Below are 18,187 nucleotides of genomic sequence, written 5' to 3' on the forward strand. Positions count from 1 at the left end.
CTTCAAGTCACCAGTGCCTGGGGAACCACTCCACCAAGGAAGTGACACCAAGCACACTCTGACCTGTATCCTGGTGGAAAGCCTAGCTTTCATGATAACGGGATGGTGCTGCAATACCACTCGTGGGGTCAGGTGGCAAACGGAGCTGCAGCAAGGGCTGGCGACTAACAAGCAGAGAGACACCAGCTGACAAAGCAGCAGATGGTCAAGCCAGGTGTATGGAACAGCTGCCTGGATGGGAAGTTCTGCTGCACCAGCCTATGCTGACCCAGCCCTTTTCCAGCCTGGATGGATGCCAAAGGCACAGTGGCACAGAGCTGCTGGCTCCCTCTGGCCTGCAGGCCCCACACAACAGAGCTTTCTCAGCAGAAAAAATAAAGGTCATTCTCCTAGTTTTCTGCACTTTCTGTTCTTTCTCAGACATATGTGCTAAGGCTGTACAGACTGATGTGCGAGTGGGAGAGCTGATGAAGGATCAGTAGCAGGCAATTAGCTCTACCAGCCACAGGAGATGGGGCTCCTCACATATCAGCTAGTGTTGACACTGGTGTATATATCCACCTCCTCTTCTCCCCTTCTGGTGCAAAGGTCAGCATGGCACCTGGATGTTACACAAACCACGCAAGAGCCCTCAGCACAGCTCATTAAACATACCTGCAAGGAGTTAACAGTTGTGACTTACCCTGTTATTTAAAGTATTGCCTCCCACCAGAAAGCCTTGACAGTGTGACAGAAAACAAATGTTTCATCCGACTTGTGTTCAACCTCCCCAAACAGGGATGGGTCCAGCTGTGCTTCTGTCAGCCTTCCTAAGGAAGTGACATCTCTCTTAACATATTCAGTTGCACTACTGTGTGCTCTCTGCTAGAAGGAGCAGGGGTTGTGGTACACCCACTGGTATTTTACTGGGCTGTATCTATCTCTATAAACACCTGCAAACTCATAGTACGATGATTTGCACTGGTGATGCTGTGTACAATGTGGTCACATGGAGTCAGAATTCACTCAGATACTCAAAACAGAGACAGACCCAGAGAACATGATCCAATCATGTCAAAGTTTGCCATTACCACACTTACTTCATTCAAAACAGATGCACGCAGGCACACACACTTTTCAAGATGACAAAACATGAATCCAGCATGACCTCTGCTGACAACAACCCCTCCAAGTGCCTCCTCTCCAGCTATAAGAATATTCAAGCTCCTCCCTCCAGTGAAATTAACTCCAAAAAAACCCAAGCCCACATATTATGGACTTGTGACTCACCGTAAGTATAGACTAACCACAGCAAGGAGCTGCAATTTTAATTCAGTGTTTGATTCACTAAATCCTTGTATATTTTAATTGAAAAGTAGATGCTGGGATTCGTAGCTTGAATGCTGCAGAATATGGGACAGTGGAGTCAGAGTTTAGGGCCCCACTGCCTAGGAACTCATGAAAGGATGAAGTTATGTAGGCAGCACATGACGGAGAGGCTGTACGCCACCTGCCAAGGCCATACCCACACTGTACTTTGTTGATCAACACTTTGCTTTCAGTGTTACTACATGGTACACTTAAGGATAGGCAAGAGCCCAGATATTTTTCCCTTTGTAACTCAGAGAAAATGCAGTTCCCCACCAAGATGTGTGTGTGTATATATATATATATATATCCACTGTCTTTCCTTTGATGATTTCTACGTGGGTTGTGTAAGACTAGTAAGTTCCTTGTGTCTTTGCTTCAGTCTTGGGAGGAACTTAGCAAACTGGCCCTACTCCAGCAAATGCAGAGACACATCTTTAATGTTTAGACATGATGACATTATTCACATGCTTAACTTCCAAGGACGGGCCTCTGTGTTGTGCTGGAATGAGGCCAGGGTAACTCAACACTTGCCAGGCTTGAATCTTTGATCATAGTGCACACTTCACTTGATATCAAAACAGGCTGGTTTCCTTTAATCAAATGGAGGTTTTGACATTCTGTTTAGCCACATTTTGTATCTGCAGATTTTAAGATTTTTATATTTTTTCCTCTATCATGTATTAAATGCTTTCTGTTTCTTTTCCCACAGGAGAATTTAAACACCCATTTTTCTTACTAATTTGTCTACACGGCCTATTAATAATTCAGTGACAAAAATCTGAATGGCACCCAATAAAAGCTATGTTAATGTATGATGACTTTTTCACACCCACATGGAAGCAAGATAGTTACTTCTCATGACCGAGTCCCACAACGTGTTTGTTGTACAAATACAACGTAACAGAGCAAGTAATTTCAAAATATTTGCACTGTTGAATGCAGCAGAGCTGGCAGAGCCTATGTGGGAAAATAGTGCACATGTACCACAGAGGACAAAAAACAGAGCATCAGGAAAGGAGAGAAAATGACATGGCCAAGCCTTAGGAAAAGATATTAAGCATAAAGGTAGCTGGAGGAACTGGATATGGGGATAGAAATTTTATTTATCTCAAAAAGAGACAGGTACGGATGGGGTAAAAAATGAAATAAATTCATGGAGCTACCCAAGCAAGCAGAACCAGAGAGGCTCTTCTACACCACAGGGATGATGTGGGAGAAAACTCCGCTGTGGAAGGGCTAAGGAACAGCCTGGCATGATTTCGATAGTGTGGGCAACATGACTACAAAAGAAAAAAATGGCCTAGGGAAACAGGCTAAGCTATAATCCTGTACATACTGTAGATTTGAAAATGCCCCTCAGAGTTCTGAGTATGTAGGTATGCCAGACCACATTACTGTAATAAGAAAAAGACTAGAGAGCTACCAGCAGGACAACGGGCAGTGACAGTCCAGGACATAACTTAAAAAAACTGTCAAAGTTTTCTTTAATCTGAGGCAAACAGAAAGCTGGTTAAGATTTCTACAGAGGGAGGGTTGGTTTAGGTTATTACTTCTGAGAGCTGTTGCAAAAACGAGCTCTTACATCCTGACCAGCTGCAGCCTGCAAAGTTCTAGACAGCAGCAAATCACAGGGAGAGGAGATAGGGACATGGATAAATGCTCTGGTAAAGGACAAATAATAGAGCCTCTGATATAGAAGGGGTAGAGAAAACAGGAACCAAAGGACTGAAGAGCTACGAGCTGAGGAAGATAAAGAGTTCAGGGCCAACTGCAGAACTGTCCTTGCTTTATCAGCTCTGCTGCATGGCATTTGGAGCCGGGAAGCTGTAATTAAGGGAGATGCCAATTAAAAACAAAAGAGCATCATACTGGAAATAAGGTAATATTATCAGCTGGAGCCAGGAGCTAATGGAATCAAAGCAGACAGGGAAATAAGGGACCAAAGCAATCAAAGACTAGAGAGCTGAGTAGCCTCTGTCTAGAAGCATTTCCCCGAGACTGAATTGAGAGAGAAGGCGGCCCAAAACCTTAACTAAGTAATGCACCAGTACCTGTGTCCGGAACATTAAGCTTCTCCTTCCTGTGCTTAGATTTGCTGACAATTTTGTGGAATAAGTTCTTTTTCTGAGACTGGAATGAACCTACAGACAACATTAACAATACATACTTTTAATTAGCAGTTTTAAAAAGAGTACAACAGTTACAGTATGTACTATAGAACCTCCCCTTCCACTAATACAGGGTGCCATTTCATGGGGAAGCACAAAAGCTGACCTTTTGGCAGAACAGACTCTGGAGGCTTTCAGCAGGCTGTACTTCAATCCATCAGCTCCCAATGCTTAAGTGCATACAAAGCATTTTGGAGAATGATGACCTTAGGAAAGCTTAAACATACAATAAAACAAGGGCTTTGCTTGCTTGGTTGTTTAAAGATACGCTCTCTTTTGGATGCGTACTGGGTTTGGCTGGAATGGAATAAACTTTCCTCACAGCAGCCTGGTGCTGTTTTAGACTGGCATCAGAAAGAGTCTTGGTAACACACCAATGTTTTAGTTACTGGTGAACTGTGTCTACAGAGCATTAAGAGCTCTCTTTCTCACTCTGCCATCCCAGTGAGTAGGCTGAGGGTGCGCAAGAGGTTGGGAGGGGACATAGTTGGGACAGTTGACCCACACTGACCAAGAGGAATTTCATACCATATAATGTCTTGCTCAGCAATAAAACTGGGTAAGAGTTTCTTCCAGAGTAGTCATTTCTCAGGGACTGGCTGGGCATCAGTTTGTTGGTGGTGAGCACTGGCTTTTGCATCACTTGTTTCTCCCCACCACACTTCACTTATTAAACTGTCTTTATCTTGACCCATGAGGGTTTTTTTTCTTGCTTTTGCCCTGCCAATTCTCGCCCCCATCCCACTGGGGGAGGGTGAGTGAGCAACAGGACTACCAGCCTGTGCCATGCCACCAGAGGATGCAAGAGTTACCTTTGCCTTTTTGGTGACCAGAAATGAGTTTATACTAAGTGCAGAAGTAAAAGCTCGCAGGAGAGGAAGGTAAGGTTATGCCCAGCTCATGGCATCATTCCTACTTTGACAGCAGAGTCTTTGCTAGTAGTAGTCAGAAGACATCTTATGTGGCATCAGACCACAAAGTATGCCACTAGCAGAGGTCATCAAGAAGCCATCCTTTGTCTCATTAATGGAGTAAACAGTGATACAACATCAATATTAAGACATAACAGACCAAAGATATAACATGCATAATCTCTACACTGCAAAGCTGTTTTCATGGAGTTACTTTTCAGAAACTGCTCTTTAAAAATCTTACTTCCAAAGATACAGCAGGCAAGCAAGCCCTCAGGCTAGCTAAGAAAAGACCTACCCAAACAGCAATGAGATGCACTGCAGGTGACAAGACAGCTTATAGCCTAACAAGAGGGTGTCCTTCCCATCTGCAGCTGGCTTGGAATAGGATTCTACCCACCACAAACACCAGCCTCCTCCACACCTCCTCATCCTTAAAAGGAATCAGACACACACATTGGCTACTGAGACACAACTGCAACCATGTAGTAACACGTGATCAAGGTACATCTACATCACACGTCTGCAGTTTGCCATCACTGACTGCATATGCATACTATATTCATATATTATATACGCATATGCATACTATGACTACATAAGCAGGCAAAGAAAGAGAAAAGTGTGTAGCAGCACATGGAAGAAGGATCTAGGCTTATGAGGGGAAGACCATTCATAGACACAATGCCACTTGAGTAATACTGAAAATTACTGAGAGAAAGCTAAAATCCAGCCAAAACCAGGCATAGAAACTCTAAGATTTTCTATGTTGGCTTTGTGGCTCACTGCTGCTTGTTTTTTACTATTGAAGAAGTCAAAACTTTGGAAAAGATTAATTATCTCCCCAAAATCTAGAAGTCAAACAACAAATAAAGCCTAACCGAGAGACCATCTTAGGCAACACCAGCTTGATGTGAATAGAACTTGTATACTAGAACTTGTATAGAAAACGTCAGAAAGTTCAACAGAAGAGGCCATATTCACTCAAACTGATTCAAACTACAAATTTTACAATAGCTTCCTGAGTATCACAGAGTTGGATAAGCAGTCTAGTGTCAGTGCAATATAGATGCAAACAACGAATGAAAAAACTCAGGCAGACTGAGGGAAAGCCTAAGTGAAAAAACTGAGCTTTTCTGAAGACTAAGGTCAAACACTTCATCCATATAAGAGAAAAAGTCTTCCCACAACAGCTCCATAAGAAGACAGAGGTAGAAGTACGTAACTAGATGATTCTTGTGACATTTTTATTATTTTTTTTTAATTAGCAAATCAGTGATTTTTGCAGGAGCTTGGAATAAGCAACACGCTACATACTATCATAGAAGTCACCATTTCTACAGCTCAACCTGTACCCTATAGCCAATTTCAATCAGTATCACAGACTGTCAACCAATGCCAGCAACTCTAAGCAGTATTAACCGAGAAGAAAAACTCACAAAAAGATGACAAATACTGCATGAATAAGGAAAGCTGTGTCTTTCATCTCTTTTTTACCATCCAAGGCACCTCTGTCATAAGCTTGTATCTGCGATATGTAGGGTACTCCAAGGCACACACCACTTACATGTAAAATTTTGTTCCCAAATGGAAAATCCAAGGACCTTGACTTCAGAAGGGTCAAAAGAAAGGCTGCCTTTTCATAAGGAAAATTAGAATTTCCTACCCTTTTAGCTGTTATTCCTGTAAGGCAGTGCCCACTGACACTTGAACGATCTTTGGCCATGAATGCAGTGAAAGAAAAGATGGGCTAGTAGCCAAATAGGTCAACATGTCATACTTAGACCTGAGAATATAACTTCTGACTCCATGGGAAACTTCATCCACAATCCCTGCCTGAACTACTTAGCAAGAACTAGAGGATATGCTCAGAGTCCTCTGTGAAAAGCCAAATTACAATCACTCTTACACTTACACATACAAATTGTCTAGTATTCACCGAACAGACTATGTGGTGGTTCTTCGGAAATGGCTACATCCCATCCTGCCTTTAGATTAAGGTCTAAACCAATGAACTGACAAATACAGGATCTTTGCATGGCATATTCAGGTTTGAAAAACAGAGCTTTTCTTTTCATAGAAATTAACTGAACTAAACCAATACAGAGAAGGCAAGATATAGTCTGGACCAGAGAGGACATCTGCATGTAGGAAAGACTGAACAAGGGGGCATTCCTCAGATCACGTGCTGGTTTTGGCTGGGATAGAGTTAATATCTAATCTAATCTAAGATCTAATTAACTCTATCCCTAGAATAGAGTTAATATCAGGCTCTAGTGAGAGTAGGTGCTGCAGGGGCACAGTTTAGGCACACTCACCCATGTAGGGGTTTACAGGAGGGCTGGCTGGGCTACACCTGTTTCATGGGGACAGCAGGCAAGTACTCCGAGGCTTCGACCAAATGCCACTTGTCAACATTCGATCCAGAGAAAATCCATGACTGAAAAAACTAACTAATCTAAAAGGCTTGCTGTTAGGCAGTGGACCCTGGATGTGATTTTCTACGGAAAGCTGAAAAAGCTTTTAATGTTAGTTTACTTGCTATTGTTATACAGCCTCTGCAAAGTCTAAAGTACATCCTTTTCTCCTGCTCATCATTCTCTATTGGAAATATTCTACATGGCTCTTCCTTTCCCTAGCACTTCAGCAGTTGCCACAGGATTTAACCACCTGCTAGTCCCTGGCTTGTCCATTGTGCTCACTGAGGGCGGTAGGGATTTTGTCCTGGGAATACTCACTAAGGCCAACGGCAACTGCTCAGGGAAGCAGCAGGCAAGAAAATGAAGCCACCATACATAACAAACCGTAAGTGCATTTCCTCCTCATTTCTGGGTAAATGCCCCCTCTGCTCTCACGAAGTTCCCTATTTTAAAGGGCCTGATCAAATAGAGAATACTTCAATGTGATTGTAAGAAAACCAGGACAAACAGATTTGTCTGTGCATTTCTGCATCTCTCAGAAGGAAGATGCTATATTTTTAGGTCATGATCTTTAGAACATTATGGCATGCGATCTCTAGGCATCTGAATGCTTTGAACTGAGCCAATAAAACCCCCAAGCTAAGACCAAGAGGAATGTCACAAAGAAGCATCCATTTTAAGCTGATGCTTTATTGCTAGTCCTAGAGGCCACAGATAAAAAAAATATGTAGACAATCCCTTTCCCAAATAAAAGCACACTGCATTCCTCTCCCTGCCTTCCCAAAATGAAAGCGTTAGTGAAATGCTTAGTGTATAAGTGAGCATTTCTTCACAACACAGGGCAGAAATAATGACTATGCCTGTTGCTCATTTCTACATACAAGGGGATTAGTGACTCACTGCAGACTGCTGACTACTGTGTGGTGGGATGTTTTGGCACACATGCCATTGGAAAGAAGAAAAAAAAAGAAATCAGTCACAGCTCCAGCAAATGTCGGAGCAGACCATCTGCAGAGATTCAGTATTTTCAGCCATTTTGTGACATTATTATTTTATCTGCACATTCCCAGTTCAAAATGCTTGAGGTAGAATTTGCCAAAGCATTATGGCTTGTTCAGTCCTGCTCCCACTGAAGAAAGACCCCCGTTAATTTCAGTGGGAGCAGAATTTGGACAATTCGGAAAGCTCTGGGGAAAATATTGCCTCTCATTTAAGAAAGTTCAATTTTTCCCTTATACATGTGGATTTGAAACAGCTTTCACATTACAGGGCTCTTCAGATGTTTTTATATGAACAGAACTGGCTGATGTGAGGACTGGACATGACAAGCACAATGGAAGGAGTCAGTGGGCACTGACCCACTCACTTTCCGCTTAGGATTAGAAAACATCCTGACAATCCTGGCAGTTTGACTTTGGTACCAGATCAGGCCTCTTGTAGGTATAGGTTAATGACATTTGACAAAGAATCAGTCTGGCACCATTTACTCCAAAATAAAACATATTAAGGCATACAGCCCTAGTTTGGGGTGGGGTGGGTGGTGGGGTAGGTATGTCGGGAGCATCCCAAAACCAACAGAAAACCCTGTTTCTCCATTTTTATTCATCTAACATCCTAGGAAAGTTTTAGTGTGCAACACTCCAAACTATTTTCCAAATTTTAAATGTATTTTGGAAGGCACTGATCTGTACACTGCAAAGATTAAGTACTTATCTGAGAACTGAGAATGCCTGGGAAGTTTATGATCCTGCACATGCTCATTCAGAAAAAGCAGGGAATGACCTTAAAGAGTGTTTAATACACCTACCCCTAGCAAGTATTATCTGTTGTTTGGAAGCATCCAGAGGCCCCAACCACTAGTAGGCACTGTTTGTGCCGGACATCTCTTCTAATTACCTTACAGAGAGAGAGAACCCCAAGGAAGAGCAAAGCAGCAGAAACAACTCCACACGACACGGTAATGCAGAGCACAGCAAGGCAAAGCAGTCTCCTACATCCCAACACAGTCACACCCATAAGACTATATTGACCCTTCACAGTTCATGCTCATCACATTCCATGAATAAGATGTTACTTTTGTTTCATTCCGGTGGTGTGAAAAACCCACGATAATTCAAAAAACCCAGAACCATTTCAAACCAATCTCTATCATTTTGCACAATACGTCATTTTCATTTCCTGCAATACCTGCAGAAGCCTAGTTTGCAGACCTGTAAGCTTAACACCTTTGGAGGTCAGTATTCTCAAACTGTCTTTAGACTAGTCCCAGTTCACAGGCAAGCCAAGAGCATGACGAGGCTGAATGGCCCGTCAGTACACCACAAATTAAATTGAGGGTTCAGCTTAATGAATGTTTGGCTCAGCTGGAACAGTTTCCCTGCTACACCAGTAAGCTTGTTTGTATGCAATTTGGTTCAGGTTGTTTCAAATCCACAACTCACATCCTAATTTTAAGCATCCTAACAAAATAAAACAAATTTAAATCAACCCACTGCCATGGAATATTTACTTTTTAGCGATCTTTCTTTTCCAAAAGAAAACTGGTTTGTTGGAAGGCTTTTCAGCTACCTCTTGAGAGCTGAACTTCACTTCCAGGGAGCTGGAATGACTGACACAAGCTGACAGCTTGCTCGTCTAACTTGAGTGAATTCAACATTCGTTGAAATTAGGAGCATGTAACACCAGCTCCATCTGGATTCAGTTCGGGGCTGCGGTTAAGATGTTCACTACAGAAACAGCAGTTTCACAATCAGATATTCCTGCCTTGGGGCTGCTTGTTGCAACCCCACAGCTCAGTTGGTGGAAAAGTTCTTGTGACTGTTTACCATCTGCTTCAGTGCAAAGTCAGCTGGCTCAGTTTAAAGAGCCTTTATTGTCAGCTAGAGGCAAATGCTCCATGGCCTCCTCCGCAGGGCTGTGCTAAAACTACTTGTATCAGGTTTGTAACCTGCCTGCAGTTATGTTTCTCACCTTCCCTTGAGACATGGCCAGATATATTCCTAAGCTTTTTAAGTGACGCAAACAAGGATAAAAGTTAAGCTCTCACATATGAACCTAGCCAAAAGCAGAAAGCAGTTCTGGGCTACCTGACTTGAGGTAGCATTCTACCATGCCATTCCCAAACAACATAGGGTCTGCAAAATTTTTAGACATCAAGACACTTGAACGGGTGAAATACTGTAGCAAGAAATCCAAGGAGCTGCTATTACAACTTCAACTGCCAAACGAGGAGATCTTGTTCCAACAGATGTTGCTTAATCGCAGCATGATAATAATACAGTGGTTAAAGCAGTTCATTCATGCCCACTGAAGTTGTTCTGTCAAATATATACCATAAAAAAATGAAAGGCATTTGAAGTCAGAACTCACTTGGTATTAGCACAAGTCTAATTTGGCAGAAGTGACTGTTCCACATCTAATTATATAAATACAAAAATCGATACCGAAATTGGCATGCACTAGGAAAGAACAGCTGCTCAATCCTGCATGGTGTAATGTGATTATTTGTGAAGCATCCAAAAGGCATAGATCTAATCCAGCGTCACCTGGCTAAAATAGCAGTATTAGATCTGAAAACCCGTCAGTCAGTGGAACCAGCTTCACATTGTGAACTGTGCATAATGAGGATTCTTTTGAGCATCCTTTTATCTTGTAGGATTCCTGGTATGTCATTTCTTCATTTTGTGATGCTTCTGTATTGTATGTAAGCATCAGTATTTCTGCCACAGTCTAAAAGTAGTTTTCCCTACCATATTCTCACTTGTCTACCACCCCTGTGTCACAAGTTGTCTGTATATAAACCAGCCAAATGTGTCATGAGTTTCTCCCTCTAAGAGCCTCAGCAACGGAGCTGGGTATGGAATTGCTTTTCCTGTCCTCTAACCCTTTTTTAACATGTCAGCACATTTTTGGTCCAAACTTACGATAGAGAGTTAAAATCTTGATTAAAAAAATCCAAATGCTTCATTCAGACATCTCTGGTATCTTATGTTTTAATTTATAGAGCCTAAAACTACAGTGAAATTCAAACCGGCATAAAACCATGTTATGAAAAATGTCAAAATGTAACCTTTTGATCATCTGCCATTTTCCCCCCCATTTTCTCCTGGGAAAACCTGTCAAATTCACTTACCTCACAATGCATTTTTTTGATAAATTTGCTTGCTATGAGGAATATATTTCATCTACAAACTCCAACCAGTTCTACTCAGCATGAAAATCAGGATTCAAGAGTACAGCCTGAAAACTAACCCAGGTGAGAACCAACTGCCTTCAGTGCCAGCAAAATGTTTTCTTTGACATCACATGTTTCACATATAACAGTAATGTAAGAAAGTATAAATTCCTGAGCTAGTCGTAGCATTGTTGTTGCTTAAGAATGTATTGCACATGGTAATTTACCTTTGTTGGATTTTGGTTGTTCAGATGAGCCGCTTCCAACCTTTCTCTTTTTCCTTGGAACAGCTGAATTTTTCCTGTCAAAGGTAATAGGACTGTATTGAGGGAGGCTGTTGAATTTCTTTTCAAATTCTTCTTCCAACCTTGCTAAGCTAAAGGGGAAACAAAACCAATCAAATGAAATGTAACTCCATTTCTGGAGAAAAAAATATCTTGTTTAGGAGTGAGTGTGTGTGTGTGTGTGTGTGTGTGTATACACACCTATCTATATAGAGAGAGGGGGACAGAGACGAACGCACACACACTGTAAACATCAAACTAGTATATATTAATCCAACTTTGGGATGAGAACATACAAATATAGAAGCTGGACTGTAACTCAGTACAAATTGATTACATTAGTTGCATATATTAAAATTAGAAAAAAAAAATCAATGTCATGCTGGTGACTTGTAGCTCTGTTTGCTGCAGATTCATACAGGATATCTGTCTGTTCTGTGAGGGGAGTGAAAAAAAGACAACAAAACCAATAAAATAAACAAACCAATAAAATAACTTCACATAAAACTCCTTACCCTAGAATGAAAACAAGAACAATTCAAACCAGATGAAAAATGTTGAACTATTCAATCTTCTGAGGATATTCTAAAACCTGGTGCTTTGAGGTAGGAATTAGCTTTGTGTTTGTTCTGAGGGATTATACTTCCTTCCCTCACATTTTGTTTGTTGCAAGATAAAAAATGCAGCTAACCCATGCTTTCAGGAAACTCAACATCCCTCATACTTCAGCCCAACCTGAATGACTGTAACTATATTACCTGCACCTCAGGAAATCCCCAGAGATGGTATTGTTGTTCCTAATAGCCAGATAAAAACCACACTACTCGAACAGGATAGTATGGCATGGCATTTCTGGCTGTGATGTCTACGCTGTCTTGTATAAGCACCCTGTTCCAGCAAATTTTTGCAGCCAGGCAGGAGCACAGGAAGGAGTTGTATTTTAATAAAAGACAGTGCGCACAGCTAGGCAGATTATAAATAGTGCTGTCGATGACAGGTGAACAATGACATTTTCTACTTGTCTTTAATTCTGTTTTCTTCGGAAAACCTGAACTTGACATGACTGTTGGAGGGATGGCCCTTACACACTGTACACTTGGCAGTATCACAAGAAACATGGCATTTCTCTCTGCCCCCTGAAGCAGCACTTCAAACAAATTGCATTCTGAAAGCTTTAGTACATAGAATGATACTTCATTTTATCCCTGTAATCATTACCTTCTGTAAGGAATTTTCCATCTTAAAATACAGCCTTTGGTCTTGGCAGACTGCGTGCATGGTGGGGTTTGCTTGTTTGTTTTGGGTTTTTCTGTGTGTGTGTGGGCGCACGCATGTTTTCGTTTGTTTTTAAATCACAAGAATATCTGACATTAGTGGTGCTCGGTACTGCTACCTTTCTCTTCCATGTGGATGTTCCCTGACAACCACAAAACCAGCCGATTTTCTGCTCTGACAGCTGTCATGCAATTCCATCCTCTGCCCCAGCTCCTCTCCCACTGCCTGCGGCCACCTGCCTTGTCTCCTGCCCCAACGGTGTATGAGGGGCTGCAACTCCAATTAGGAAGGAACTACCCTGAAAGCAGACAAGCTGCCATCCTGGCTAGTAATTTATAGCTTGTGCAACATGGAGGCAATGGAGTGTGCTGCTATCACTATGTCAACGATTAATTATTTGGGAAAAAAAAAATCATTCATATTGTCACAAATTTTCAGAGCATCTCACAAGCCTGGTCAGACACATGTAGCTGAGCTGAGGTTTTCATGCCTAGTTCTCTGAGGAGATACATGCAGGTGGAGCAAAGGAGTGGACAGCACGTGGACAAAGCGCACTTCATGGGGTCTATCGGGGAAGTGTAGGCAACTACTGATGGAGAAGGTGGTAAGAAGACACAGGGAGAAAGACATAATTACAGAGGGGTGAGGACCCTCCCCCCTACACACACAAAATGAAGCTGAAAGGTGATGCTGAAGGGAGCAGAATGAGTTAGGAGGAGCAGGTAGAGGTAAACCCAGCTCTTCAAGAAGTCAGAAGATCAGGTAGTGAAATGGACAGGGATAATGGATGACTCCTCCAGCACTTCCCCTCCACAAATTACCGGTTCTGCCATTACAGAATTCACTAAATAATATTCATTAATGACATGACTGAATCAAGCAGCAAGATTGGCAAACAGGTATTTCCCCCATCCAGCCAGCTAATGATGGTAGAAGAGCAGTTGTTGAATGAATTAATTCTTTACGCAATTCTTCCAGCTACTTTGGATAAATCATTTCTAACTACTTTATGGTGGGTTGGTTTTTTTTTTTTTTTGCTAGGAGATGCATTCAGTTTTCACACCATTAGGTGTAAAAAGTTTTCTTTCAATTTAAATTTCAAAAATATTTACTAAACTTATATACAATGCAGTAAAAATACAAGAAGCGTTCCATTATTTTTCCTTGACTATTCCAAGCAAACAAGACTTGGAGATTTTTGTCAATTTAATATCTTTGCTGCAAAGTGAGCTGCAGCTAAATTTTACATAGACTGGGTTATAAAAAAGGCTACCGCAAGCCTGCACAAAAGAAACACATGCCAATTTTAAGCATGAAGTGTGGAAAACTGACTCCTTTTTAATTCATTTTCACCCTCTGAATTCAGATAATTTGAAGTCTTCAAGAATTTGCAAGTAAGTATGAATGGCTAAGCAGATCTAACAATGACACCTCCAGTCAAATCAATCTGTAATACTCTGACAAAAATTGTTACTTATACACTAAAAAAGTAATTCTGTGTGGCGTTACTAAACTTTAATGCATTTGTAATCACTAGTTATTCTTTGGATATATTTAATTTCTTCACGGTGTACATGCGTAGTTTAAATATCTTGTCTCTACAATGGGAAAATGATATCTTTATCATAATTATTTGGCAATATTAGAACATAGTTTACTTTTCCTCTGTAAGTAATCTCTCCAAGTGGGCAGAGAGATCTATTCTTTCTAGTCTAATTCTGTTTATGGTGATTGAATAGATACACAGAACTATAAACACTGCTTGCAAAGCGCTCTGAAAATATAAGTAACCCTCTTCATTGCCTCTTGAGCGGGTAAATATTGTGTGGTTTTTTTTGAGAAGTGAGCAAATAACGTCATTCAAATCTGTTTACAGTAGTAGTGTAAACCAGGAAAGATCTCAAAGGAATTATTTTGGTATATATCAACAGGTATCTAGAGCATGACTCAGCCCAGGGGCGGTTGTAATTTTCAGGAATTTTGCCTAATTGTGATTATTTGGGTGTTGGATGCAGTCCACTTGCTGCAACGAGGATGACTCCCTCTTAAATTACCAGGCTGACCTAACTAAAACTGAACAGTGTTAAGCCACAACTTACCCGAAAACAAACTCCTCCTTTGGCTTAGGCTTTTTCAGTTTTTTGTTCCCACTTGTCCCACTTTGGGAAAAAGCCCAGTTTTCTTCATTCCAGCATCCTTCATGATCTGAGGAGTTGCCTTTCCCTGAGCTTCTTTTTCCTGGGATGAAGGCAGAAAATTGTTTCTCATCTTTAGAAAAATGTGCCAAAACAAAGTGGGCTCAGAAGGAACTTGTGTACCCATTCAGTACTGCAACTTAGGATGCTTGACCTTCTTGAAGGGGTTACAGAACATTTATTTATTTATTTTAAACTAGATAATGATGATATTGGCAACTATTCCCCTATCCCTCCCCGCCGCCATTTTTCTACTACCTCTAAACTCAGGATCTCTAGAGGTATAAAGGAGAATAAAGAGATGAGTAGATTTACAGTAGTAAACTTCCCTAAATTACAAACATCTTTTTCTTTTCTGACTGTTCAAATTACACATCTAAATCTACTAATTGGAAAAATACATTTCAAGACATGTCACTGAAAGCTGCCAGAAATTATCTCAAATTTATCTCTCCACAAGGTAAAGGGTTCTCGCTCACCACCTACAGCAAAACTAACATCCAAAGCAAAAGCACAACACATTTGCTCTTGTAGGACTGAGAACTAAGCTCACAACCGCAAGAGTTGTTTATATAGAAACAAACTAATTGTTCAGGGTTACATACAACACAAGTCCTGCATACATCTATCAGCAGGCTGGCAAATTAACCAACAAAGCCTTTGGTCAAAAAGCTAGCTCTCAGATCATGAAAGACAAAAAGAGCTTGTGAGGTAAGTAGGAACACAGAAGGTGGCAGGACTTAAGAAGACCTGTCCTGGACCATGGAGTTCGTCCCTTCCACCTGCCCTCAGCATCTCAGGTGACCAGACACAACATTCCCATCACACATTGCTCAAACTCCAGCTTAAACATGGACTTTTGCTTTTCCTCCCACTCCAGGCAGGCTTTTGCAGTTCATGCTGTAAATGAAACACTCAAAGCCACCCACCTCTGTCCACATTAGCGCGCAGAGATGTGAGCATGCCCTCTGACACCAGAGTTTTATAAAGAGCACCTTTGCAAGATCTCTCCGATTTCCTGGAGCCACAGGTTTCTATCTTTTTAACACAGTCACTGTCCTCAGTTTTGACCTGTCCTGGTAAGCTTTGGGGTACCACCTCCTCCGTTGGGGTCAGTGGTTCCACTTTAATGTTATCAGAAGCCTCACAGGGTATTTCCTTGCTGGCTGCAATACTAAGGAAATCAGGAGGCTTTGATTCTTTGGTGGTCTCCATGGGTTTCTCCTTTGATGTTTTCTTCTCTTTCGATTTCGCTTTTTTCTTTGGTGATTTTGTATCCAACACACTTCCCTTCACATTTGAGACAGGCCGGGCTTTTTTGCGGGGAGTTTCTGCGAGTCTCTCGGCACCCCAGTCCCCCTTTGCAACGGCTTCAATTGTATACATTACACTTTCAATGTCCGACTCGGAGGACTGCCTCTTTTTACAAGGTTTCTTGGGGGTGGATTTTTCGTTTGTGTGCCGGTCCAACTTATTTTTTTTCTTTTTCTTCTTTATCTTTTCTGGCTTTAGCCCAAGGATACTCATGTCGGCCATCGAAAGCTCTGGAGAACAGCACATGTGATCCTTGGTGTTATCACTTCTCTCAAAAGGACTGCTCTCCATTGCAAGACTAGTAAAATCTCTGCATTTTGCAGTTTCTGATTCCTCAGCTTTTGTCTCATCCCGGTTTTGCATTTTCTCTGTCTCTGATTGTTCTACTTTTCCTTTACAGGAGTCCTTTATTGTTGTTTTCTCCAGTTCTTCTACTTCCATTTCCTCTGGAACTTCCCTTCCCACATCTTCCGCTGCTTCCACTTTTGTTTTTCCAGGTTCTTTCACTTTTACTCCTTCTGAAGCAAGGCACATCTAAAACGAGTTTAAAAACAGTCCCATGAAACAAAACTCAACTGTTAACATTACTTACCTATATTAACAGGAATATTACACAGGGAATCTCTCTGGCTTCTTAGTTCAGGAGAGCAAACTATGCTAAAGGACAATACTGAAAAAGACACTATGATGGCTAAGTGCTAGAATAAGGCTGGCAGGTTCTACCACTCTAATAAAAGAAGACTCCAACTGAACTCAGTGATGTTTCCATGATTCTTTAAGTACCTTTTATATAACCTGGAAACCCACTGCTAGAGTGATTTTTGGATTACCCTAAATGCAACAGGACAATACGATATCTCTCACTATTGCCACAGACAAGTTACTTGAAATCTCACACCCACACCCCCCTTCAACTCCCAAATATCTCTGTATACAACTCCTTTCTCCATCCTCCAAATGGCCCTGAAGAGGCAGGGGGGTGAAAAGTTAATCAAATCTCAGTAATTGAGATCATTGTCTTTTACTCGAGTGTGCAAAATAATTTGCAAGGTAGTAAAAAAGCCTTCCAAATCTTTCATGTCACAGACTTATTTTGCAAAGAACTGCAAAGCAGCAGTGGTTGCCATGGTTATCTCCTCCTGCAGATAACATTAATGGAAACCAAATTCCTCATACTGTCTGAGGAACAGCAATATTCACAGAAAAGAGCTGTAACAAGGTCCTCAAACTACCGTGTTCCTGCAGCGCTGACTTGGGAGACCCTCTCTGTTTCAGATCACTTACAGGCTACGCTCACACTGCTACAGAGGGTAGTCGTCCACAGCACCAAGCAGTTGCCCTTGGGAAGACGTGGTTTCTACTTCTTACTCTCCCTCTCAAAGCCCTCAAGCTCCATTCCCAGTGCTATTCTGTTTTTTAAAACAAATGTCAACCAAACAGCCACCTGGAGCACAACCAGATGGAAGAGGCTTTCTTTGAAACAGACATCAGGAGTTTCCCTATCCCGCAGCTCAGCCCACGGGCCATGTGGTCAGTATGGATGTACTCTCCAGATCACTGGATTCCCTTTAGGTCAATTTTAGACCTCTCAAATCGGCAAGGCATTTTTTACTTGCAAACTAAAAATATCTCTTACACTAATATATGGATGAGCATAACACCAATGACAGAACACTTTGTAGTAAGTTTCTGAAATTCTTGCTGCACAGAGTAGAAACTCCTGATCTGGCTCAAGTCAAGCTAGGCTAAGCACTGAAAGCCCTGGAGCTTGGGCAGCACAGTATCTGTTAGGAAGCAGGTTAAATTTTGCAGAGGAGAACCCTACAAGTATGCTGAGGTGGGTTATTGGAACAAAGGTACTTCTGTGACTTTTTCACTGCACTGTATATATAAACGCAGCCTGTGATTTTCAAAAATTAAAGATGAACCTTTAAAATGCAACTGGTTTGGACAGTAATATTTTGTCAATTAAACACACACATCCCTTGCCAATGGATTTTTTTTTCTCTATACCTTTTCTTCTTCTGTAGTAGCCAATAGTACAGAGGGCTACGGATGTGGCTACGAAAAAGCGGCTATTGTTTCCTGAGCTCTAA

At 41.5% G+C, this 18,187-nt stretch overlaps 1 protein-coding gene across 39 annotated transcripts in view; it reads right to left on the bottom strand.

Annotated features, from left to right (window-relative positions):
* The window catches only part of BBX (BBX high mobility group box domain containing), a 148,929-nt gene that overhangs the window by 10,838 nt on the left and 119,904 nt on the right, over window positions 1–18,187 (bottom strand). For 34 of the 39 annotated variants that reach the window (XM_075104334.1, XM_075104202.1, XM_075104326.1 and 31 more), the window contains 4 exons: window positions 15,707–16,625; window positions 14,682–14,820; window positions 11,251–11,399; window positions 3,402–3,491 (listed from right to left, as the gene is read on the bottom strand). In XM_075104334.1, the coding sequence (XP_074960435.1) occupies window positions 3,402–3,491; window positions 11,251–11,399; window positions 14,682–14,820; window positions 15,707–16,625 (1,297 nt within the window). The remainder of the gene's footprint in view (window positions 1–3,401; window positions 3,492–11,250; window positions 11,400–14,681; window positions 14,821–15,706; window positions 16,626–18,187) is intronic. The other 5 variants (XM_075104439.1, XM_075104468.1, XM_075104293.1 and 2 more) reach the window with 3 other exon arrangements.

Source organism: Phalacrocorax aristotelis, chromosome 1 (genome assembly GCF_949628215.1).
Source record: "Phalacrocorax aristotelis chromosome 1, bGulAri2.1, whole genome shotgun sequence".
Taxonomy (NCBI): Eukaryota; Metazoa; Chordata; class Aves; order Suliformes; family Phalacrocoracidae; genus Phalacrocorax; species Phalacrocorax aristotelis.